The 26378-nt window shown below is 41.0% G+C and overlaps 1 protein-coding gene and 2 pseudogenes across 1 annotated transcript; 2 read left to right on the forward strand and 1 right to left on the reverse strand.

Annotated features, from left to right (window-relative positions):
• The first annotated feature begins 3131 nt into the window (after nucleotides 1-3131).
• Nucleotides 3132-8698, forward strand: LOC129408541 (nuclear factor 7, brain-like; annotated as a pseudogene).
• Nucleotides 8699-10404: 1706 nt separating this feature from the next.
• Nucleotides 10405-13220, reverse strand: LOC129408625 (forkhead box protein K2-like). The gene is made up of 4 exons (XM_055152680.1): nucleotides 13216-13220; nucleotides 12094-12288; nucleotides 11802-11955; nucleotides 10405-10491 (listed from the first exon to the last, which is right to left on the reverse strand). The coding sequence occupies exons 1-4, from the start codon at nucleotides 13218-13220 to the stop codon at nucleotides 10405-10407; spliced, it is 441 nt and encodes a 146-aa protein (XP_055008655.1).
• LOC129408543 (nuclear factor 7, brain-like) lies at nucleotides 12612-15900 on the forward strand (annotated as a pseudogene).
• Nucleotides 15901-26378: the final 10478 nt, after the last annotated feature.

The raw sequence follows: 26378 nt of genomic DNA on the forward strand, positions 1-26378 counted from the left end.
TGATGTAAGACGTTCAATCGTCCGGTCGCCTGATCCATGTCCTGCAGTTCCTGCAAACGAAACAGACCCCCCCCTTCCAGACTCTCGTTCTCTCTTTTATTTCTCATCTCTTGCAGCTCTGATCCAGATGTGTTCATTGTTCCAGGTTACTCACTGGCAAAAAAGAGTCACGTGCGTTGGGGGTTATTGTTCGACGCTGACGTAAGGCTTGAAAACATGTAATAAATTCTCCACAGCAAACAGGTTAAAAACTGCAAATAAATGACACTCCAATAAAAATCAATCCACTGAGACATATCACAACCCTCCACGCCTTTTCACTGTCAGTCCCTGCAACGTAAACAAACTAGTCCCTGTAACGAGCGGGTTTTGAACAAAGTTATTGCGGGCAGAACGTCTGGGCTCATCTTGGGGCTCTGGTGCCTCGTGTTGGGCCCCAGGCACAGGTAAAAATCCATAAAATCCTGGCAGTTCAGGGTTAGGAGTGTGTGGAGTGGCTTCTTTATGTGGCAGCTGAGGAACAGCAGGGGGCACTGTACACACTTTCAAAGAGCTCTCTGCCACCCTTCTCTGGATGCACTTTATAAACCGCCCCAGTGTCCCCTACAGGCTCCAAAATCACATAGGTTTCAGGGTCCCACCATGTCCCCAGTTTGCCCTTCCCGTGTCGATGCCTGTTTCTCACCCAGACACGTTCTCCAGGTGTCACAGGTAAGACAGGGGCTCTCTTGTCAAACTGCCGCTTGTGTTGGGAGGCTGCAGTGGCTGATTTTTGTTGAGCGATGCAAAAGTGAGTCTATTTTGCTGATCTTTTTACCCACCCCAGGATGTCAAACTGGGCCTGACATAAAACCTTAAATTTACCACTTTTTTTGTTAAGACTCATTATTTTCATCACTTTCTTTCATCTTGAGTGTCATTTATGTAGTTTAGACTTTCCACTGACATCAGTTTTGTAAATAAAAAGGTGTGTCTGCATCTCAGGTATGAACAGTCACATGACACGTTTATCAGGTCAGACCAAGACCAGGAAATGTTGAGTTCAGTTCAGAGACACAGAGGGAGAAGGATCCATCTGAACGACCATTTCACCTCCAAAATTCAACAACAAAGAAACTCCAGGCTTCTACTTGAGCTGTGAAACCTGCTCTGGGCTTTGGTGAGTGGAAAGACACTTCTGTTACTGTGTTGTGTCTCATTGTGGTTTTAGATTTAGAGACAAAATGTCAAGATGATTACTGTGATAAGAAATATCACGTTTTCCATTGTTCTTTTACAAACAAAGGCAAAATATTATTCAAATGAATCTCCAGCAAAAAAATTTAAAAAAGCGAGCAGCATCAGACGGCCCCCTTGGGCCACACTTTGCACTCTGCTGACCTGACACTCTCCTCAGGTGGCGCTGACACTCCACTTGTCTCTGTGTGATTGTGGCTTTGGGCTGGACTTGTCTCTAAACACAAAGTCATACACCTTGGAGATGCTGATGTGTTAACATAGATAAACATGGGCTTTTTGGGACATCGCCATGGCAACACCGTGCAAAATATGACTCTGGCTCCTGGGACTTTTTTCATCAGGGTCACCTGAAGAATCACTGTGCCAAATTTTACATTTGTCAATGAAAGTAAAAAGTTGTTTTATCACTTTGAAATGTAAGAAAAATGTGAAATTCTGCCATTAGGATAACATGGGCACTTTGACACATCGCCATGGCAACCCAGTGAAATATACCATATGGCTGTCACTGACTTTTTTGATGGGGATGACATGAAGAATCACTGTGCCAAATTTGAGAATATTCCATGATTGTAATATTTTTTTCATGAATGGGAATTTTTCTGATCTCTCCCATTAGAATAACATTGGAGTTTCATGCATCACCATGGCAACATGGTTAAAAACACTGTATGGTTTACTTTGACTTTTTTGATTGTGATGACCCAAGGTCATTTTGTGTTAAAAATCACTAAAGTTACTAAAAGTACATGTTATTTTAAAAAGTTACTTACTAAAGTAAATGTAACTGAGTACTACCCACCTGTGTCATTGGCAGCCTTGCATCAGTCAGTCTGCCCCAGGGCAGCTGTGGCTACAGAGCTATAGATTCTTACCAGCACTAATCAAAGGAGAGTAGAGGAGTTAAACCTGTACTCATGTACAAGTACAATTACTATCAACTATTACTCAAGTACAAGTACAAAGTAGTGGTTCAGGAAAGTACAGGTAAAAACTCCTCCTCGAGTAAAAGAGATTTGAAGAGAAACATCCGATTTTGTATAATTAGAAGAACAAAAAAGAACAAAATAAGAAAAAAAAAGGTTTTGTGTAGTAACTTTTCTGGTGGGAGGGTTGGACCTGCTTGTCTCCATGGAGATGGCATTACTTGGCTAGAATGTTCCATGATATGGCATTAAACTGTCCATGTCAATAGAGACAAGTGGGAGACTTCACCTGGTCGAGTTACGAGTTATATCTGTGGAGAGGTGAATCTGTTCACAGCAGGAATTCATGATTTCTGTTCAGTAATATTTTTATTAGAAATACAGCCAAGTTTAATGCCACACTGTGGAATATTCCAGGCAAAGCAAAACATCTCCATGGAGACAAGCATGTTGTGTACAGAAATGTTACTCACTACACCTTTACATCACCAAGACCATAACACATGAAATATGAATCCATGTCCTGAATGTTTGTGGCTGGATGTTGTTTGAAATTGTAAATATTTGTTTCTAAATCAAATTTGCTCATTGGTCATTTACAGCTGTTTATGTCGTCTACAAACACTAAAACAACTTGGCTTCATTTATTTAAATCATTTCACATCCATTTGTAACACGTCTTATTTTATGTCCAAGTGTGTGGCCCCGATCTGAAGCTCTGAACTCAGAAAGACAAATGTTGACTCAAATCTAACATCTTTTCTTTGGTGGTACTTGGTGTGAAACGTTGGAGCCACTGGTTTATACTTTTACTGCTTTTATGGTTTCACTTAAATTCACCACTTTTCCTGTTGAGACTCATTATTTTCATCATTTTGTTTCATCTTGAGTGTCATTTATGTTGTTTTAGACTTTGCTCTGACGTCAGTTTTGTAAATAAAAGGTGTGTCTCCATCTCAGGTATGAACAGTCACATGACACATTTATCAGTTCAGACCAAGACCAGGAAATGTTGAGTTCAGTTCAGAGACACAGAGGGAGAAGGATCCATCTGAACGACCATTTCACCTCCAAAATTCAACAACAAAGAAACTCCAGGCTTCTACTTGAGCTGTGAAACCTGCTCTGGGCTTTGGTGAGTGGAAAGACACTTCTGTTACGGCAGCAGAGAAAGTGAAAGTAGATGCTGCAGTGGGGGATGGGACCCAGGATTGTGAAACTCAAGATACAAACTTAAAACTGCAGATCAGATGAAACTAAAGGAGACTTAATAAATAAATGAAAACAACCAAATCCACCTTCATGACTGGAGTGAGTCCTGACACTTATGGAAGCACATTATTACACAGTTACTGTGCTCTGAAATCAAAAGGTCACTGGATTTGGGTAAAAAAAAAAAAAAAAAAAAAAGGAAAGTGATTGCAGACGCATATTTATCTTATGTGACCTTATCATGAACATTTGCCATTTTTATGTTTTTTTATGTTTTTTTTTTTTTATGTATCATTTAAAGGAGTGTCTATTTGCACCCTGGGTGTTAATAGTTCAATGGACACGATTCTTCTATTTACACCCGTCTCAAGAAAAAAGGGAACAGTGACGTGTCTGGTTACGTCTTTCCTGTGAAAAGTGCGGGAAGCTGGATTTGACAATCCAAAGAAATAAAATTCAAAACGAAGGTAGGGTAAGGTAAGGTAAAAAGTCAATCAGTGTTGCTACAAAATATATTTGCAATGTCTGTCCGACCATTAATATTTGTGTAATGAAGTTGAAGCATCACAGCATCATGGACAGTTTATTGAGCTTGTGTGATGTAGAGCTAGTGGTTCTGCTCGTTGATCTGTTTATTCAGCAGTTCAAGTACAGCCTCCAGTAAGAGAATGGTAAGATTAAAAGTGGTTCAAATGTAAGTATTTGGCCCTCGTAAGCACCATAATTACTACAGAATGACATCAGCCCGTTTGAGATTATAATGTATTTAATGCAGCTTTGTGCACAAAATCGAAACCTAACGCCACAAGACTAATCTGTATAAAATACTCGCCGAAAAAAACAGTTCTCTCTGTGCCTGATGTGGAGCTTCTGTCAGGACAGTGGTGAGTCTGTTCTGGAGATGGTTCATGTTAAACTTTACAGAGATCATACATGTGCACATCGTACGTGTGCAGGGTCTTTTTTCATTTCACTCATGTACAGTCACTTTATTTACGTCGGCTCCCGTGTCACTTTCGTCTATAGGCAAAATTCCCCCTTCCTCGTGTGCTGTCCTCTTCATCACGCAGCAGTCCAGCCTTTCCAAACCCGTTGGTTATCGTGGATTTTTTCACATGGCTCCACGCTGTCACACTGCATGATACAGTGTCAGTACCAGGTTTATCCAATACGCACAGTACGCACATTGAGTAGGGCCCCGTGAACCAACAGAGGCCCCTCACCTTGGCGTTACCCCTTCTCAGATACGCTACGTGGATCCACAGACTGTACACGTCTCCTCCTGCTCCTATGCGCCGCATTTCCTCCCGTACAGCGCATGGACCGTACCTCTTCCCGTGCACCTCTAAACCAGAACTAAGACCAGGACTAAACTAGAACTAAACCAAAACTAAGACCAAGACTAAACCAGAAATAAAACCAGAACTAAAACCAAGTCTAAACCAGGATTAAACCAGGACTAAAACAAGATTTAACCAGGACTAAACCGTTAGGTGCAGACTGCGAATGATTGATCGATGATTCCGCATCATTTTGAGTAAAAAAACATCAAATATTACTGTCAGTGAGTTTTTTTTTTTTTTATAAATAACCTGGGTGTAAATAGCATTTTTGTGTAGGAACACCCGGGTGCCCTTCTATGTGTCACGCTAAATACACCCGGGTGTAAATAGCAACAATGGCTATTTGCCCTTTGTGTGAATAACAATGTTAGATATTTACACCCAGGGTGTAAATAGCATCTGCCATAATTTAATTCTGTCTACACAATTATTTGAACAAACAACATGTAAAGTCCTTCACGGGTTTGAAAGTAAAAGAAAACAAAAACAGTGTTTAGTTTTCCACAGTTGTGTTTGGTCTTAAACAGAATCAAACACACAGAGCACAGGGACACACACACACAGTGTGGAGCTGGACAGTGTGAGGATTATTCCAGTGAAGACGCTCTGGTCTCTGTGGACACAGGAAGAACACATGATCACACTCTGATGATCCACTCTGTGTCGTACACCTTTAAATATACTTCAAGTACTTTGGACTCTCTAATACAACACTGGAGCAGAACACAATCACATGAACATTAGAAGTGTACATGCAGAAACAAAACTCACCATGTGCTGCTTTTCTTCCTCACAACACAGTAACAGGGAGGGCATCTGGTATAAAGTCCTCCTGCCACATGAGCCTGTAGAAACACATGATCAATGTTCACTAGGAAGTAAATGTGGAACAAATAGAATTAACTCCTGTCCTGTCACTGTCCTGAGTGTGTCCTCTGTCCTGTAACTGTCCTGAGTGTGTCCTCTGTCCTGTCACTGTCCTGAGTGTGTCCTCTGTCCTGTAACTGTCCTGAGTGTGTCCTCTGTCCTGTAACTGTCCTGAGTGTGTCCTCTGTCCTGTCACTGTCCTGAGTGTGTCCTCTGTCCTCTGTCCTGTCACTGTCCTGAGTGTGTCCTCATGTTATTGTTGTTAAATTTGTGTTTGAATTTGAGCCACTCCTCTCAGACCAGTGTGGGGAACTGTGGGGAACCTGGAGGTTCTCTCTTCTAACAGGCTTCACAACTGGATTCTTCATTTGAACAGAAACAGGCTCATGACTAGAAGTCTTGATGAAGACTTTGTGTTTGTCACTGTCTTATGTTACTGTTTTTTCTTCTTTAAATGACTCTGAAAATATGGTGTGATGACTAATTGTGTTCTGTCTCATTGTGTTTTTAGATTTAGAGACAAAATGGCTTCCAGGCTGGAGGAGGACCTGACCTGTCCCATCTGCTGTGAGCTCTTCAGAGAACCTGTGCTTCTGTCCTGCAGCCACAGCTTCTGTAAAGTCTGTCTGCAGAACTGGTGGAGGGACAAACCCATAAAGACCTGTGCAGTTTGTAAGAGAAGATCCTCAAGGGACTTTCCTCCTGTGAACCTGGCCCTGAGGAACCTGGTGCAGACGTTTACAGAGCAGAGAGAGCAGACCCCTTCAGAGCAGAGAGAGCAGACCCCTTCAGAGCCTCTGTGCAGTGTTCACTCAGAGAAGCTCCGGCTCTTCTGTCTGGACCATCAGCAGCCGGTGTGCCTGCCTGGTCTGCAGAGACTCCAGGACTCACAAAGACCACAGGTTTAGTCCCATGGAGGAGGCGGCCGAGGACCTGAGAGAGCAGCTGAGGACGTCCATCAAGCCTCTGCAGGACAAACTGCAGGTACAGACTCTTCACCTCTGGAACTGTGTTTGTGTTCATGTTTCTGTTTGTCATTATACATGCAAGGACCTTCCAGGACCTTCTTGTTAAGAGGAGAGAGTGCTAACCACTCTGCCATCGTGCCTCCATGTGGAGCCTCCCTCTCCCCAGACACCTCCTGGTGTTATTAGAGCCTTTAGAAGCGTGTGAGGAGCAGCTCACACAGACCACTGTCAGAGCAGACTTACTGCTGATCAGAGGCTCAACTGTGTTCACTCACATTCATCACACTAATGTGTCAGGGCCCCACAGACCAGAGGGCTGCTTCTGTCTGATTCACTCGGACTCTTTTCTGTGCAGGTTCTGACTGGGAGGAAAGAGCAGTTTGAAGACGCCGCGGCTCATATCACAGCCCAGGCTCGACAAACAGAGGCACAGATCCGACACCAGTTTGAGAAACTGCACCAGTTTCTGTTGGAGGAAGAACAGTCCAGGATGAAGGCTCTGAGGGAGGAGGAGGAGCAGAAGACTCACAACATGAAGGACAAGATGGCCACCGTGAGCAGACAGATGGAGACTGTGTCCAAAACCATCACAGAGACAGAGGAGCAGCTGAGGGCCACAGACATCTCCTTCCTGCTACAGTACAAGTCTACAGTGGAGAGAGTGCAGCGCTGCCCCCTGGTGGAGGAACCACAGATGGAACCTGGAGCTTTGATCGACCAGGCCAAACATCTGGGCAACCTGGACTTCAACATCTGGAGGAACATGAAGAGACTGGTGAAGTTCTACCCTGTCATTCTGAATCCAACCACTGCAGCCCCTGAACTCATCCTGTCTGAAGATCTGAGCTCAGTGAAGAGAGGAGAGAAACAGAAGCTTCCACAGAATCCAGAGAGAAATGAGTTCACATTGTATTAGGATCTGAAGTGTTTAAATCAGGGACTCACAGCTGGGACGTGGAGGTCGGGAACAATAAAAGTTGGGCTGTAGGTGTGAGTGGACCTGTTCAGAGACGAGGAAAGACTGAGACTGGAGGTTGGTTTATACGTTTCATTAATGGTGAATACTCAGTCTGTTCTCTCCCAGACACAGTTAAATCACTCTCTGTGAGGAGGAGTCTGCAGAGACTCAGAGTGAAGCTGGACTTTGACAGAGGAACAATGACCTTTAGTGACCCCGACACAAACACTGACCTGAACACATCCACATTCACAGAGACTTTCACTGATGGACTGATTCCATATTTAATCACAGAAGAAAACATTGTCCCCCTGAAGATTTTACCAAAGGACGTCACTGTAAACGTGTAAATACTGAAACTTCAAGAGGATTGATTCTGCAAAACAACTTTTAGGAGTTTTCTACCATGTTATAATGTTGTTCCTCATCAAAAACATGTCTGATAAGGTTCCATGCATGTTTGTGTAATTTAGCGATCTCCCTGGGGTCGAATTCATGCCAGCTGTAATTTGATAGAGCTCTGAAGGGGGGGTGACTTAGTGACAGGGACACAGAGGGGAGACTTAGAGAGTCAAAAATGAAACTAAAACTTCTTAAACATGTTGATGTGTTATTTTTTGGTGAATATTACATTTTCCAAACAATCAAAGGAAACATGGTGATGTAAATGTGTTGTGAGTTTGCAGTTCATCCTCCAGAGAAGTGGAATAATACTCCCTCTTTAAGGACTCAGGTTTCTCTCACAGTTTTTGTCTTGTTTGAAACAGGGAAAAGGGAGGTCACAGTGTCACATTTTAGTCTCATCATTACTACTGTTTTCAATCCATGATTTCCATTGTTCTTTTACAATCACAACAAAAAGATGATGCAACAGCTTCAAAAATAGGATCATGTCATGTAAAGGTGCACTATGTAGATTTTCAGCTGGAGGGTTCATCACCTGCTTGTCTCCATGGAGATGTTATTGCTTTGCCTGGAAAGTTCCACAGTATGGCATTTCAATTCAACTCATTTGTCTTGCATGTTTTCAGTGACATTTGTTAATCTGTCTCAAAAATACCTTGAAAAAGTGACTTATAAAAGCACATGGTCATATAAAAGAAAGTCCTCATATTTAATGTGGAAAATCACATTCTTTTGTCGAAATAAAGAGTTCTTTTATCATCATCGTGGGATCAGAATCAGTATTGAGTATCGAGTCTATTTCTTAGTATTGAAATGGAGTTTGAAATGTTGTTACCGGTGACAACACGACACNGAAACTAAAACTTCTTAAACATGTTGATGTGTTATTTTTGGTGAATATTACATTTTCCAAACAATCAAAGGAAACATGGTGATGTAAATGTGTTGTGAGTTTGCAGTTCATCCTCCAGAGAAGTGGAATAATACTCCCTCTTTAAGGACTCAGGTTTCTCTCACAGTTTTTGTCTTGTTTGAAACAGGGAAAAGGGAGGTCACAGTGTCACATTTTAGTCTCATCATTACTACTGTTTTCAATCCATGATTTCCATTGTTCTTTTACAATCACAACAAAAAGATGATGCAACAGCTTCAAAAATAGGATCATGTCATGTAAAGGTGCACTATGTAGATTTTCAGCTGGAGGGTTCATCACCTGCTTGTCTCCATGGAGATGTTATTGCTTTGCCTGGAAAGTTCCACAGTATGGCATTTCAATTCAACTCATTTGTCTTGCATGTTTTCAGTGACATTTGTTAATCTGTCTCAAAAATACCTTGAAAAAGTGACTTATAAAAGCACATGGTCATATATAAAAGAAAGTCCTCATATTTAATGTGGAAAATCACATTCTTTTGTCTAAATAAAGAGTTCTTTTATCATCATCGTGGGATCAGAATCGGTATTGAGTATCGAGTCTATTTCTTAGTATTGAAATGGAGTTTGAAATGTTGTTACCGTGACAACACGACACTGAACACATCCCACTTTAATATGTGATTGTGTCAAATGTGTGAAACAGTCACTATTAGACGACTGAATCATCAATAAGGGTTTACATGATCCTCATGCTAATATCAGTTTCTCTTCCATTTGAATTTGGACTTCAATTCACAAATGAACAGTTTTCTAAATGACTCCAAAATGTTTTTATCTGTTTATGATCTAAAAATAGGTAAAAATTGCTACAAAATCCAACATGTTTGAAAGTTGTAGGTCCCTGTGAGCTGAACATGAACAGTTTGTGTTTACATTGACTCTATGAGAAAAATCTCGTCTCAGCCCAGGGGAGTTTTTCTCTGAAGTTCCAGTGAGTGTCTCTACGTCAACTGGAGGCAGATACAAGCAGAAACACCTCCACTTATTTGAATAGATCCATGGTGTGTGTCCATCAACCAACCCGAGCTTCATTCACTTCTGTGTTATATTGTGTCACATGGAGTGTGCATGTGTGACGAAGTCACGAAGAACATCAGGAGACGTTCTGTTATTTGTACTTGGATCATTTTTATTTTCCCATCTGTGTTTAAAGGTTATTATTAGGAGATTTTTGTTTCTTTTCATGTTTATGATTGTTTAGTATTAAAAGGGGAATTGATGTATTTCTAAAAGCCGTTTTTTGTTTGTGAATTGATTTGGGGGAGGAGCTTCGTACTTTAAAAGGGGACTCTCCTCTGCACAGAGGCAGTGTGTTTTGAGGATTGGAGCTGTGTGCACCACAGGCACCAGCTCAGGAGATATTGAAAAGACTTCCACAACCTGTAAAGAGATTGATTTGTTTCAAACTCTCACTGTTTTGTGCACTTGTGTAAATAAAGTCACAAACACTATTTTTGACTACAACATGTTGTTTTCTTTCATTAAAAAGAATCCACGACAGTAACTGAGTAAAAGTATTATTAAGAGTATTAGTGAGTACTACCCCTGTGTCATTGGGCAAGACACTTGACCCCTGTCTGTGTATGAATGTGCTGTTTGTTGGGGTTTACTGCTGGATGGTGCAGATTTTTTTGTAACTAGAAGAAGAAAAAAGAACAAAAGAGTAAATCCATAAGTCAGTGTGTGTGGTTAATATGATGAGTTTTCTGTCTGAATGATTCTTTCTGAAGCTTTGGTTTCACCTGTGAAAGCTCAAGGAGCATTGAAGTGCACTGAAATGACAATCTCCATGTATTAACAGACAGGACACATCACTGGGCTTTAAATTAATTTATTTTAAAAAAGCATTTCTCCACTGAAGCAAAACAACATCAATTTGTCTTTTCTTTTCTCTGGACTTGGACGTGTAAATCAAAACTCGGGGACAAGAAAACATCTGGATTTAGCAAAAGTTAAAGTTATAAGATCCAAACATTTGTCATGATGTTCTGCATTTTCCTGATCTCTTTCAGTGAGGGCTGTTCCAGACTGAGAACGTGTAGAACTCATTCAGCCTGCAGCACATCTCAGTCTGGTGTGAATCAGGTTAGTGACGGACAGGGTCCAGAAAATAAGCTATTTTTATCAGTCATTATATTTTTACGGCTCATTTGGGCATGTGGTCACAGGAAGAGTCTTTTTAAACTCATTGATTCAGTAACACTGCAGTCAAACAGGACATTATCCAGCCCTTGTACGATCCTCTGTCCCACAGGTTTCACTGGAGATTATTTCATTCAGTCAGTGTGACAGACATTTTATTATATTTTTACAGTGTGACAGGTGGTTACACGCAGAATCTTTTTAAACACAAAAACCTAATGCCATTTTAACAGTGTCTACACTGAACCCCTCCTGGGCGAATGAAGGATTACACTGTCTCAGAGTTATATACGTTTTTTTTTTTTTTTTTTAAGTTCTGTCTCTGCCCAATACTTCCAAGAAATCTAGCTCTTCATCTTTATCTCAGCTCTTTATTTGAAATGTGTTTAAATTATGAGGATAAAATATAAAAATGTAGACAACTGTATGATTTTCAACCCATCAAAACAGTTATCCAGCTCTTTTCACCCTTCAAGGCCCTCAAAGGACTTTACATCAAGGAGCCACTCGCCCATTCACACACACATTCACACATCAGTACACACAGACACTGGGGGTGAGGTGGATTAAGCGTCTTGCCCAAGGACACAATGACAGCATTCATCTGTGGGAGTAGAAATCACACCGCCAACCTGTGGATCAGTGGATCTGACCGCTCAACCGATCATGTTTATGTCAAAATCGGGATTCAAACCGCCAAACACTTCCACCTGATCTACTGCCCCCAGTTCTCTACGTCATTCACACATTATTTTGAGTGAATGACGTAGAATCCCTGTTTACGTAGCCTCAGGTCCGTGCGTACCTTGGGACTGTCCCCTCCGGAGTTGTCCTTCTCGTGCTCTGGTTGCGAGTTATCGTTTATGAGCTGAAGTTCTGCTGAGCTCACCATTCGACTGCCCAGTCTGTACCCAGAGGAGCCTGCCCCCCGTGGACTGGAGGGGCACGAGTTAGCAGCACTGTGGAAAAACACACATTAAAACATCACAATCACCAACAATGCCGATTTGGAAATTGTGCTATGAACCAAAAGGTACAAAACGCGGATTTAAGGAGAGTTGATGGAATGAGAAAATTACAAGACAAACTCCAGTTACCTGATGGTCCCTGTGGGGGAGGGCAGGGGGCTCATGAGGTGGGCGATGTTTTCTGGGATGCTGATGGTTAAAGGAGAGATCTGAGGCTGAACCGCTTTAACTGGAGATTCTGGAGCTTCACGTTTCACTTTCCTGCCACTGGACAAGGCCGTGAACGAGATCTTTATGTTTGTGCTGGGGAACCGGAACGTGCACCTGCAGAGAGAGGAACAACGAGTCAGGAAAACAGCAGCAATAAGACCTGGACTTTTCTGGTTGAGGGTGCGACACCTCCTCGTTTCCATGGAGATGCTATTGCTGTACTTATAGTGTTCTACTTAGGATGTAAACTCCTTTTGTCCCTTTTGATGATTCATTACTTTTTTTATTTGTTTGTGAGGTTAAAAATACATTCATAAATTAATGTAGTCTTTGCACTAATGTCAGTTTTGGAAATAAAAGGTGTGTCTCCATCTCAGGTATGAACAGTCACATGACACGTTTATCAATTCAGACCAAGACCAGGAAATGTTGAGTTCCAGTTCAGAGACACAGAGGGAGAAGGATCCATCTGAACGACCATTTCAGCTCCAAAATTCAACAACAAAGAAACTCCAGGCTTCTACTTGAGCTGTGAAACCTGCTCTGGGCTTTGGTGAGTGGAAAGACACTTCTGTTACGGCAGCAGAGAAAGTGAAAGTAGATGCTGCAGTGGGGGATGGGACCCAGGATTGTGGAACTCGAGGTACAAAATTAAAATGATCAGATCAGACTAAACTAAATGGGATTGATGTTTAATTAAAAAAATAAATAAAAAAGCATAAATAATATCCACCTTCATGACTCAAGTGAGTACTGACACTGATGTAACCACATAATTGCAGAGTTACTGTTGATTTCATTTTTCTACATTTGAAATTGCATTTATTAAGGAAGCAACGATACAGTTTTCTCACGATTCAATACGTATCTCGATGGGTCACAATTAGATCGCAAAAAAAAATAAAAGTCTCATGTAATTTTTTCTGCTGATGAATATAAAATAACACCATGATGTTAATGAAACATTACACTACAGCACAGCTACTGTACAGCTGGAGTTTATATGTGAAGTGTTTTAGCTCATTTGGTTCAAGGATTTACAGCATTTTTATTCAATGAAAATAAGAACATAAGTTTCTCAAGCTGTTTAACATTTTATAATAAACCAGTCGACTCTTAATATAGACTGTAGGGGAGTGACAATAACAGACTTCTGTTTTTGATGATGATTTGATGACTTCTTTTCCTCCTCAGTCCTCTCACTGGGTGCACTTGTGCCCGCGCTGCCTCCTCCAGCAGAGACAGTACGTAGCTCCTCCCACACTGCACAATCCAGCAGAGACAGTACGTAGCTCCTCCCACACTGCACAATCCAGCAGAGACAGAGTACGTAGCTCCTCCCACACTGCCCTGTTACAGTCTGTGCTCTTACAGACACACTGCACTCTCCCATCCTCTTTCTGAACACTCAAACTACACAGGAATGTCTCAGACAGTTTTTTGACTAAAACTTGTGAGATAGAGTCTGAGAAAAAGATCACATATATGAGTGCACTTCATTAAAGATGATCTGAAGCCAAAAGCGATTCTAAAGTATTTTGAAGGTAATAGCTTTGTCATTTTTGGGTCGATCAACGTAAAATAAATAGTGACCGAATGATCAAACCCTCCTCTGTTAGAATATTTCAGCAGTACATCCCTATGGAGCAGTTTTCTTGCAGAGGACGCTATAACTGTTTTCCTTTGGGACTAAAATAAGAGACAACACAGAGCCCTGGAGGGACATGTGCATATCGACAGAACACGTGTATTGAATCGAATCGTGAGACCAGTATCGAATGATATTGTTGCATCCCTAGTGTTTATCTAATCTCTTGTAACAGGCTTCAAAATATTATTATTGATTTTCAGTAGAAACTGGGTTATGACTTGAAGTCTTGATGAACATTCTGTGTTTATCAGTGTCTTTTTGTTACCATTTTTTCTTCTTTAAATGACTCTGAAAATATGGTGTGATGATAAATTGTGTTCTGTCTCATTGTGGTTTTAGATTTAGAGACAAAATGGCTTCCAGGCTGGAGGAGGACCTGACCTGTCCCATCTGCTGTGAGCTCTTCAGAGAACCTGTGCTTCTGTCCTGCAGCCACAGCTTCTGTAAAGTCTGTCTGCAGAACTGGTGGAGGGACAAACCCATAAAGACCTGTGCAGTTTGTAAGAGAAGATCCTCAAAGGAACTTCCTCCTGTGAACCTGGCCCTGAGGAACCTGGTGCAGACGTTTACAGAGCAGAGAGAGCAGACCCCTTCAGAGCCTCTGTGCAGTGTTCACTCAGAGAAGCTCCGGCTCTTCTGTCTGGACCATCAGCAGCCGGTGTGCCTGGTCTGCAGAGACTCCAGGACTCACAAAGACCACAGGTTTAGTCCCATGGAGGAGGCGGCCGAGGACCTGAGAGAGCAGCTGAGGACGTCCATCAAGCCTCTGCAGGACAAACTGCAGGTACAGACTCTTCACCTCTGGAACTGTGTTTGTGTTCATGTTTCTGTTTGTCATTATACATGCAAGGACCTTCCAGGACCTTCTTGTTAAGAGGAGAGAGTGCTAACCACTCTGCCATCGTGCCTCCATGTGGAGCCTCCCTCTCCCCAGACACCTCCTGGTGTTATTAGAGCCTTTAGAAGCGTGTGAGGAGCAGCTCACACAGACCACTGTCAGAGCAGACTTACTGCTGATCAGAGGCTCAACTGTGTTCACTCACATTCATCACACTAATGTGTCAGGGCCCCACAGACCAGAGGGCTGCTTCTGTCTGATTCACTCGGACTCTTTCTGTGCAGGTTCTGACTGGGAGGAAAGAGCAGTTTGAAGACGCCGCGGCTCATATCACAGCCCAGGCTCGACAAACAGAGGCACAGATCCGACACCAGTTTGAGAAACTGCACCAGTTTCTGTTGGAGGAAGAACAGTCCAGGATGAAGGCTCTGAGGGAGGAGGAGGAGCAGAAGACTCACAACATGAAGGACAAGATGGCCACCGTGAGCAGACAGATGGAGACTGTGTCCAAAACCATCACAGAGACAGAGGAGCAGCTGAGGGCCACAGACATCTCCTTCCTGCTACAGTACAAGTCTACAGTGGAGAGAGTGCAGCGCCGCCCCCTGGTGGAGGAACCACAGATGGAACCTGGAGCTTTGATCGACCAGGCCAAACATCTGGGCAACCTGGACTTCAACATCTGGAGGAACATGAAGAGACTGGTGAAGTTCTACCCTGTCATTCTGGATCCAAACAGAGCAGATCCTGAACTCATCCTGTCTGAAGATCTGAGCTCAGTGAAGAGAGGAGAGAAACAGAAGCTTCCACAGAATCCAGAGAGACGTAAAGGTCACAGTGTATTTGGATCTGAAGTGTTTAGATCAGGGACTCACAGCTGGGACGTGGAGGTCGGGGACAATAAAAGATGGACTGTAGGTGTGAGTGGACCTGTTCAGAGACGAGGAAAGACTGAGACTGGAGGTTGGTTTATAGGTTTCATTGATGGTGAATACTCAGCCTGTTTCTCTCCCAGACACAGTTAAATCACTCTCTGTGAGGAGGAGTCTGCAGAGACTCAGAGTGAAGCTGGACTTTGACAGAGGAACAGTGACCTTTAGTGACCCCGACACAAACACTGACTGACCTGAACACACATTCACAGAGACTTTCACTGATGGACTGGTTCCTTATTTAATCACCAGAAGAAAACATCCCCCTGAAGATTTTACCAAAGGACGTCACTGTAAACATGTAAAATACTGAAACTTCAAGAGGAGGAATTCTGCAAAACAACTTTTAGGAGTTTTCTACCATGTTATAGTGATGTTGGCTTTTCAAAAATGATGGATCTCAGTGGAACTTTAGCAATAACATCGACACCAAGTGACAAAAACATGTCTAATGAGGTTTTATATATCATCTATGGATGTTTGAGCAATTTAGATATCTCTGGGGCCGAATTCACGCCGCCTGTAATGTGATGGTGCTCTGAAGGGGGAGTGACTTAGTGACAGAGGCACAAAGGGGAGACTTAAGAACAATTTATCATCATGCATCAAATTGCAGAGCGTCTGTGTCGACCAGCGTGCACCTCTGACATTTTGTAACCACTGAACCGATGCAGACAGCAGAGGGAAGCCACGCAGACAGTAAGGGCTGTGATTGGTTCTCTCTGCATCTGCTCTACACACATTTTTGGTACTGCACTTTCTTGCTTCATTTTCTATACACAAATGCAATCCTATCCTCCTCGAGTTGTAGCGGTGAATTACTTTGTGGTGCATAGAACTCGACGCAGATCCATAAATCAAAAACCAAGGCGACGGCAGCGATAAGTCGACACAGAAGTACAATTTAGCCTTTAGAGAGACAAAAACTAAACTAAAACGTATTAAACATGTTGATGTGTTATTTTTGGTGAATATTACATTTTCCAAACAATCAAAGGAAACATGGTGATGTAAATGTGTTGTGAGTTTGCAGTTCATCCTCCAGAGAAGTGGAATAATACTCCCTCTTTAAGGACTCAGGTTTCTCTCACAGTTTTTGTCTTGTTTGAAACAGGGAAAAGGGAGGTCACAGTGTCACATTTTAGTCTCATCATTACTACTGTTTTCAATCCATGATTTCCATTGTTCTTTTACAATCACAACAAAAAGATGATGCAACAGCTTCAAAAATAGGATCATGTCATGTAAAGGTGCACTATGTAGATTTTCAGCTGGAGGGTTCATCACCTGCTTGTCTCCATGGAGATGTTATTGCCTCTAGTTTCACAAAAGAAAAGGCAGTGCCAAAGAAAAGCATGTTTTTAGCCAATAGTCGTGGTTTATTGTTTTTTGAAGTGGACCAAGTTAGTACAAGTTTTGATATGGTCATCTAAGCTATTTCAGAAATTTGCTCCACGTCTGGTAACACACATGCTTTTGAGAGTTGTTCAAGAGTGGGTTTTTTGTATGTGTGTAATTTAAACAATACATCTGTGTTACTTTATTAAAGAATTTCCCAAACCTCCACACAGTAACTTGGGGTAAGATAAAAGTACAGTACAAGTAGTTTCTTATTTAGGAGGAATTTGGATTTGTTCCTCAAGGCTCTAACTTTTGCAATTTTAATTTTAATTTTATAAATGTTGGGTTTACCAAGAAATGTGTGTTCAAATACTCTTTCTATTGTTACATTATCAATTTGAATTAGTGTTTGCAGATTTATTTCATGGTTTCTAAAGAACATTGCTCTTGTTTTCATGATATTTAGAGACAGTCTGTTTTTAGCAAACCACACTTGGAACTTTGCAATTTGTGTCGTCTTGATCACTAATCTTTGAAGATCCTCACCTGAACACAGAACTGTTGTATTGTTCGCAATGAGAACTAATTAAAGTTTTTCACAAACTAAGTACAAGTAATTTATATATAAAAGAGATAATCTGGGGCCTAGCACAAATCCCTGTGGGACACCACAGACAATGGTTTCACATGTGGATTCGTGCTGTTCCTATTGCACACACTGCTTTCAGTTTGTTAAGAATCAATCCTCTGATCCCATATTTTTGTATCTTTTGTAAGAGTATGCTGTAGTCCACCGTGTCGAACGCTTTCTGTAAGTCTATGAATATCCCAGTTGAATACTTTTTTGAATCAATATGTGTAGGCCACTCTGCCACAGCACGAACCTTCTCTGGATCTGTCCTCACTTGTCCTCTTTCAACAATGTGCAGTAGAATTTGTTAAATTCACATTTCTCACTTTTGACAAATAGTTTAATCTCCAGTAACCTTGGCAGAATCTGTTGTACGGGGAGTGTGCTCTTCCTGGGAGTGTGAGAAAATGAGAATGTCGTTGAGGTAGACAAACACAAACTGGTTGAGGAAATGAGGGCTCGGTCCCGGCAGCGTTCACCAATGGGGTGATCTAGTTTAACTGTTGTAAAAATGAATGTATCTAGATCCTCAAAATCATCTTTAACAGCAAGTTCATCCTTCAGTTGTTCACTAAAGCCAATAACAAAAACACTCATGAGATCTGTGTTGTCCCAGTCTGTTTCAGCTGCTAGAGTCTTGAAATCAACAGAATATTCTGCTACACTTCTAGTCCCCTGGTGCAGATTCAACAGTCTCTTTGCTGCCTCTTTAGCTACAAAAACTTTTAAAATTTTACAATATCGTTGTTTTCCCAAACAGCTGAAGCCCAGGCTAAGGTCTTACCTTGTAACAATCCCATTACAAAAGCTATGTTCGAGCTATCGAAGGCATAAGCTCGGTTGGTAGAGCATTCGCCCACTGATCTGAAGGTTGGCGGTTCGAATCCCACTCTCAACATAAACATCATAGGTTGAGTGGTCAGATCCACTGACCCACAGGTTGGCTGATGTGATTCCAGCTCCCACCGATGAATGCTGCCGTTGTGTCCTTGGGCAAGACACTTAACCCACCTTGCCCACAGTGTCTGCGTACACTGGTGTGTGAATGTGTGTGTGAATGGGTGAGTGGTTCCTTGTTGTAAAGAGCTTTGAGTGACTTGGAGGTGGAAAAGCGCTATAGAAAAATGGGACCATTTACCATAAGTGACCAGTTTTGGAGTAAAAAAAAATCACTGAGCATTGGAGAAGAAAAATCACCACATTTACCCATGTCACCTGCATAATGTTCAGGATCTGGAACATGTGACTCGTGGGTTTGGTGACTATGTGAAGCTGAAGCAGAGGAAGGACCAGGTGAAGGTTGTACAGCAGGAGCAGCAGCAGACTGAGTCAAAGCAGCAGTGAGATTCTGCAGCAGGACACCAAGTTGGACAATCTGAGCAGCTGACGACTGTTGGTTTTACATAAAAGACTTTAGGAGGGAGTCATGTGTTCAACAGTTGGTCTTGACTGGAAACTGCTTGGAGAATAGAGTTTGAGTCCGCTGGGTCCATGTTTAGATCAGTTTGTACTGTTATAAAGCACAGATCCAGGACCCAAGAGCAGAACCAAAACTCAGGTGAAGTAAAGAGATTCATTTTACAGGTGTGACAGGAGCTGGGAGGAGGTTTGTATGTAAATGCAGTATCCTGGTTACTGTCACATAAAGAGCTGCACTAAACCTGCACATGTCTGAAAACATGAACCATCTCCAACACGACACACACACACAGAACACATCATCATCATCATCATCATCATCATCATCATCATCACTCTGTCACAGAGAGAACACTCAGATTCCACTGAGTCATGTCCTTTAGACTGACAGAAGCTGAACTGCATCAGTGACACAAGGAAAGAGCAGTTTTTGTTTTTTTTTAGCACTTATAGTTTATGCAGATGAGTCATGTGGTTTTAAGTTTTGTTTGTGTAAAACATAAAAGTGTCAGAGCTGCATTAAACACATTGATAATGTCAAAGGGGCTGATGTGGTTCTAGAGTGTTTATGTTTATATGTTGTAAAGTTTATTTATGCAGATTAGTAATAGTAATACTAATGATGATCATTTTAATATAAAAACATTAATGATTAATCAAAAATCGATTGTTAATTCTCCCGATGATTGATTAACAAAATTTGATCAAATGCCCATCCATAAAAATCACCCTTCCAAAGATCAAAAAAGACCTTCCCCTTCTACATCAACAAAATTAAGTCAGAGAGAAAGAAAAAAAATATTCTGCTGTGTGGGATCATTTTGATCTTTTAACAGCAAATAAGGCAACTGTATTTCCTTGTTTCCACTTGGTCTATCAGAATAAAAAAAAAAAAAAAAAAAAACACACACACAGCATTATGACTATAATATGTATAGTAATAATGTAAAGAAGGGAAATAGCGTCCAAAAAATAAATAATTTAAAAATTAAAATTAAAAAACGCAAATCGACTGAATACCAAAACACTGGAACAACTTCTTTTTTGAATCTAAAAAATAAAAACTCCTTGACTCAAGAATATTTAAATTGGTAAATTACAATCACAACATTTTCACTTAAATGTTCACATAAGATATAAAATAATACCATTGGAAATATAATAACGTAAATAATATTGTGTATACAAGTATGACTTGGTCTTTGAATCAGTGTGTGTCTTGTGAGTCTCAACTAAGTTTCCTGCAATGATGTAAACCTTAAGATCCAACAGGTGTCAGTATAGAGCACAGCAACACTGTACCTGCACAGAGTCAATGCAGTTTGGGACTGTGCCCAAACACTTCACGAGGCCTCAGCTCCTCACCAATAGTCACGAGACGAGCAGGTGAGTAGAGATGACAGATCCAGGGAGCACAAGAGTGTTAAAGTGCTCAAGTGTCAGGGAGTGGAGGAGAAGCGGCTGATCTGGGCAGGAGGAGGTTGGAGATGATCTCAGGTGTGTGATGACTAAGGCTGCGTTCACACTGCAGCCTGAAGTGACCCAAATCCAATTTTTTGGCTTCTATGTTCCTGTATCTGATCTTTTAATGACAGTCTGAACGACACAGATCCGATTTTTTCAAATGTGACCCAGGACACTTGGATATGTGCTCCTGAAACTGATACATATCTGATCTTTTGACATGCGACTTCAGTCTGAACGGCCAAAGTGCATTCATCTGACAGACACGTCATCAACAAGCCACAAATGTCACTATTCTGCGCTGAAGTAGGCGAAAACCGGAACTGTACAATCGCCAGGTGCTCAATGCTCGCGTCCATGTTTGGACAACTTCCGTAAACACAGAGCACGCTCGCTGCGGTTGACGCATGGGGTTGACGTCATCGTGTCTCCAGTGTCACATGCAGGACACTTTCAGGCCGTTTACCGTTCACACTGGAGTCACAGACAAGTCGCATTTAATTGGAAATGTGAACGACCTCGCAAAAACATCGGATTTCACAAAAAATCAGAAATGAGCATTAAGCCCTGCAGTCTGAACGTAGCCAGAGGCTGCAGCTGGTGTTGTGAGGCGACTCCTCCCACCTCAAACACACAAGGACAAACTGGACGATCAGGACAAATTCAATGACGTGATGTCTGGTGAATTTAGTCTCAAATTTTCCTACATTTTTATCTACATCTACAATTATCGACATGTTTTATATATTTTGTTGAATATCGAGCACAAAAACAGGCAGTGATCACTAACATCAGTTACTAAGATCCGACTCCGCACGTCTTTTGATTAATTGATTCATTTTTATTTCGAGTTTGTGCCGAGAGAGAAACAATAATCATGCATATTACATAAACATTGTAAACAACAGAAAAGCACATTTCTCGAGTGGAAGGAGTGAGAAGAAGAAAAAGTGATATTAACCCACCTGTGTTCATGACACGTTCAAAGTGATGTGGTTGTTTCTGTACATTGATCACAGAACTGAACAAATATTTACAGATAGAAAAATAAATGACAAAATATAATTTTAACCCCAAACCTTTTTTTTCTTTTTTCATTTTACACATACACACACACACACACACACACACACACACACGCACACACACACACACACACACACACACACACACACACACACACAATAGGCCTCTTGATGTGTGCTGGGTCAAAGCTCGACTGTGGAGGTTCTATGGACACACTCACACCTGCACAACCCAAACACACACACACCATGTGTTCACCTGTTTCACACCTGGAATTTCTTCTGTTCAGGTTCAAGGTTTTGTGTTTTGGAGAAACTTTTGAAACATGTTGAAATATATGACATGTGTTACTACTGCCCCCATGTGGACAAGACTGACACAACAGACCAGAGGTCAGACCAGAAAACAGAAGTTGAAGTTGGAGTGAAATTCAGAACATTTCTTTAAATATTAATTTGGAAATCTGTGTGGAAAAAAAAACAAAAACAACAACAACAAAACAGCTCAGCATTGAACAGAAACATGATTAATTGTGTAAAAAGTGAAAAAGTAAATAGTGTGTTGTAATAATGGTCATGTAACTATGGTGATAACTCTTGTGTCACATCAGTGACTCTGCACACGTGGTTTTCTTTAAACAGGTTTAATGATGCTTGAAAAGGTGAAAGTGTAGAGCAGACAAATGTAACATTACAATATGTCTAGAACAGTTCCAAAAATACAGAGTCAAAAAGTGTAAGTCCAAGGTTGTAGCTCCACACACTGAAGTCTGTCCGACGCTGTTTTGAGAGCTGCGTGGATCGTGTGTAATGATCATATTACAAAGCTCGTATTAAAAACTCCACAATGCTGAACTTCCAAATAATTATGAGTAAAGTTGTTGAACATGGGTAGAAAATACATACTGGAAGAAAACTGTGGACTCAAAAGGCAACTGCATGCTGCCATGTGTGATGTTTCCAACTGTTACTTGGATCAAACATGTGCTCTGGGTGCAATTCCACAAGTGTCCACTGGATGACGCCACACACAAGTGAAACTTAAGAAATATAAAGACGGGGAATTGTACTTTTTAAACCTTTTTTAAAACACTTTTTATGCATAACAGAACAAATCCATTTGAAACTGTTGATTTAAATCAAGTCATTTCAAGTTTGAATATTTGAAAAACATTATTCCAGTGTGGTTGGTGGTTCAATCTGTGCTCCAACAGTTTACGCTGTCGTTGGGCAAGACACTTCACCCACCTGTCTCTGTATGAATGTGCTGTGTTAGAGATTACTGCTAAAAGGCGCAGGCTGGCAGGTGCGCTCCTGTCACTCTACACAGAGGTGGGTACAAGTAGTACTCAGTTACATTTACTTGAGTAACTTTTGAATGTAAATGTACTTTTCTTAGTACTTTTCTAACAGCAAACTGTTACCAGACATGAAAACAAGGGGCGAGGTGTGGGAATGGGGAGACTCTCAGCTGCTGTGTTTTTGTTTTTGTTGTTTGTTGTTTGTTTGTTTTTTGTTTGTTGCAGCTTGGGAAAGTGGACATTTCAACAAATAATGAGTGCACCCATGATTGTATTCAAACTTCAATCCCCAAATGCAGTGCTCTTAACTTGTCCTTTAAAGTTGGAGGATTTTTTGTTTTGTTCAAATTGTCAATGAAAGTTTAAATACCAACAGACACAGCAGCTTTGTAATTATGATGAACAAAAAAAAAAAAAAAAGAAAATCAACTATGGACGTAGTGAAGCCAGATAAACATCAGCCAATAGATAAAAAGGCTACCTCATTTTCTATTGGCTGTCAGGTTGTCGATCAAACTTCTTACATTTCTAGGGTAACTATGCAGCAGTTCTTAGAGGCTTTTTCTAACTGTAGCTTCCTCGCAGTTCGCACAAACTTTGTTGCGACGGCGGACGAGAATCCATACAGTCGCCAAGGAGTCGTTTTGAGTCCGAAAGAAGAAAGAAGGGAAAGAGCGAAGAAAACGAGGTGATTGGAGATCTCAGTGATGGCGCGACGAGCGCAAGGCTAAAACTGGCATCGCCTAAATTTTTTCGGCTTGAAAGTGGACCTGTACATTGAAAAAACTGTTTTTTCCTAACACCTTAGGAGTAGATATTTGTTTTCCAGTGTGGCTCAAGTGCAAGTCTGTTTCTTTTCCTTTTGTTGGGTTTGTACAGTAAACTTGTGTGATTACATGCAGGGCTCACATCTGGAAGCTACACACGCAAAGAGTCATATAGTTCTCATGGGTTATCTGTGCAATGATTCCCATTCAAATATGGAGCTTTAACATTGAGTTCATATGCCACAGAGAGACAGAGAAAGGGAGAGAGGTTACAAAATGACAACGGGTCGGAATATTGGGATCAAAAATGTCCAAAACAAGTGGAAAGATTCAGTTTTGTGACACCGATACACTGCAAAAAGTCCAGATCTGCAATCGGGAAAAAGTCTGGAATTCACAATAGATTTTTTCTTGACTAGTTTGGACTAGATTTATTGAATTACTTAGTATCAATGACTTGAGTTGTTGTGATGTGTTTTTTTCTCCAATTTTAATCTTGTTATTTCAAATGGCCAATGAATTTGGACTAAATAAGTTCAAATTTCCAACTGAAGTGGCAGAAAAATGCAGTTGAACTACGTTAGTGATTAGAAATAGCTCAAGTCATTTTTCAAATCATGTAGACAAGTGAATAAATGAGAACTAGTCCAAAGTAGTCAGATGAATGGAGTGAATTCAAGATGTTCTTTGTTGCAGTGTACATCCGTTCCCTAAAAACAAGTGTTTGTGAAAAAGTCCTATGAAGTGAATACTGCATATCTACTGCCATGATGAAGAGGTTTGGCCCTGTATCCACCAAATGTGAAACAAACAACATGCTTTCATTTGGTTTGATCCTTTGAAAAACATCCACATGATTCATCTGAACTTGTCTTGTGTCTTTAGGCAAGACACTTCGACCACATTCCCCGCTCCAGACACAGAAACGAGGCTGGTTGTGAGTGGAAGGGCATCCGACGTAAAAATCCACCAAATGACTGTGCCAAGTCGATAATGTGAAGTGATGAATACCTTAATACATGAAGTGAAGGACATTTGGAGCAGATTTGGAGTCGCCGCTACTTGAAAATGCATGTCTACACTGTCCAAACAAATGAGTCAATAGAACCACATGACTTTTTGTACAATAAGTCTCATTTTGTTCAATATTTGTACACAAGCATTTCATAAACAGTAACCAAGAGCCACGTGAACATCATTTTACACAAATACATCCAAAAGATCCAAATAAAGCTACTGGGAGTCACAAGGCTGCAATTTAGGAAGACATCATTTTGTGTGACACTTGGATTCTATTTGATGAGTGGTTTTAAAGCTGCATTGTGTCACTTTTCTGGTAGATGGACCTCCACCTGCTCGTCTCATGGAGATGTTATTGCACTGTCTGGAATGTTCCACGTTCAACTTGTAGATCTTGTGTTTGAATGGCTTCAAATCACTTGAAAAACATGCACTCTTCAGTAAGCGGGCTGCCTTCCACAGATTTTGTAACTCTTGCTGTTTGAATGGCTTCAAATCACTTGAAAAACATGCACTCTTACAGTAAGCGGGCTCGCCTCTCCACAGATTTGACCTGTAACTCGGCCTGGTTATTGCTCGTCTACATGGAGACGAGCAGCCAGAAAAGTGACACAGTGCAGCTTTAACTTTTTGATTTCATTCACTTTGAAGGTTTCAGTTCTTTTCAATAGTTTGAAGGTTTTCCAAAAGGTTTCAGCACATTTTCATTTCCATTCATATCTGCCAGTGAAAGAAATGGACGATCATTAAGTTTGAAATGACAAAATGATTCAAACGTCCAAAATCTTCAAACCAAATGTGTAGCAACTCCTTCAATAAATAGAGTTCAAACTAGTGAAACAAATGCAGTTATTTCAAGTGGATTTTGGTGGAGACAGGGCTGTTTTGAGCTGCCAGAGGATTTTTGGCTCAATCGGTTGCTTTTTTCTCCCTAAAAAACATGAAATGCCATCCAAACCAAGGCTCCGTTCAGAGCCGGAGGGTAAGGCCCGTGGAGCGGCGAGGGGCGCTCTGCTGCCCCCTGGTGAGATGAGGTAACATGACAGCCTCAGTGTTTCCTGTACACATTTGGACTGAGACTATGGTGGCACTGGTGATACCAACTGAACCCTTTTCATTCCATTTTTGTGGAGCTCAACTTTGAATTCATGCTTCTACACTTGATTCAATTTAAAATCACTTGAATTCACAACATTTGTTAGTATTTTAAACTGAATTTATTAAGTTAGGAAGTCAAAATTTGCAGATTTGCAACATTTTATTTCAGATGTCACATTTTGAGCCAATGGAAAAAGTTGTATTTTGTCACATTTGAGGTGAAGGAAGTGAACTTGGAATATGAAAGAATATTTAAAACTTTTCATTCACAATTTAGCTTAAAATAAGAACAAAATATTCTGGGACCAGCAAAAGAGGAACATAAAACTTAATTTACAAACCAAAAACTGTCCCAAAACTCAAAATAAATATTCTGAATTCAAGTCATTTTAATGTTGTTTTTTTGCAGTGTACTTTGTCTTTAAAATTCTTCTTTTTACCGTGTGGTTGATTTTCTCCATGAATAATAATAATAAGTATCATTTGTTGAACCAGTGTCAGTTTGTTTTTGACCACAGGAGGCCACCATATTCTCTTGGATTGAACAGGAAACAGTGGGCGTCCATTTGGGGGCGTAGTTTCTCTCCCGCTCCGAGTAGAGTTCAGAATGAGCAGCTCTTCTGGTGAATAAGGCCTGGTTGTGGTTTACATCCAGATGTTTCCATCTCCTTGAGTCCTGTCTTTTCATTTGATCTCAAAGGGGCTGCACAATATACT

Source organism: Boleophthalmus pectinirostris, unplaced genomic scaffold (genome assembly GCF_026225935.1).
Source record: "Boleophthalmus pectinirostris isolate CB_2022bp ecotype Guang Dong unplaced genomic scaffold, ASM2622593v1 HiC_scaffold_17, whole genome shotgun sequence".
Classification (NCBI taxonomy): domain Eukaryota; kingdom Metazoa; phylum Chordata; class Actinopteri; order Gobiiformes; family Gobiidae; genus Boleophthalmus; species Boleophthalmus pectinirostris.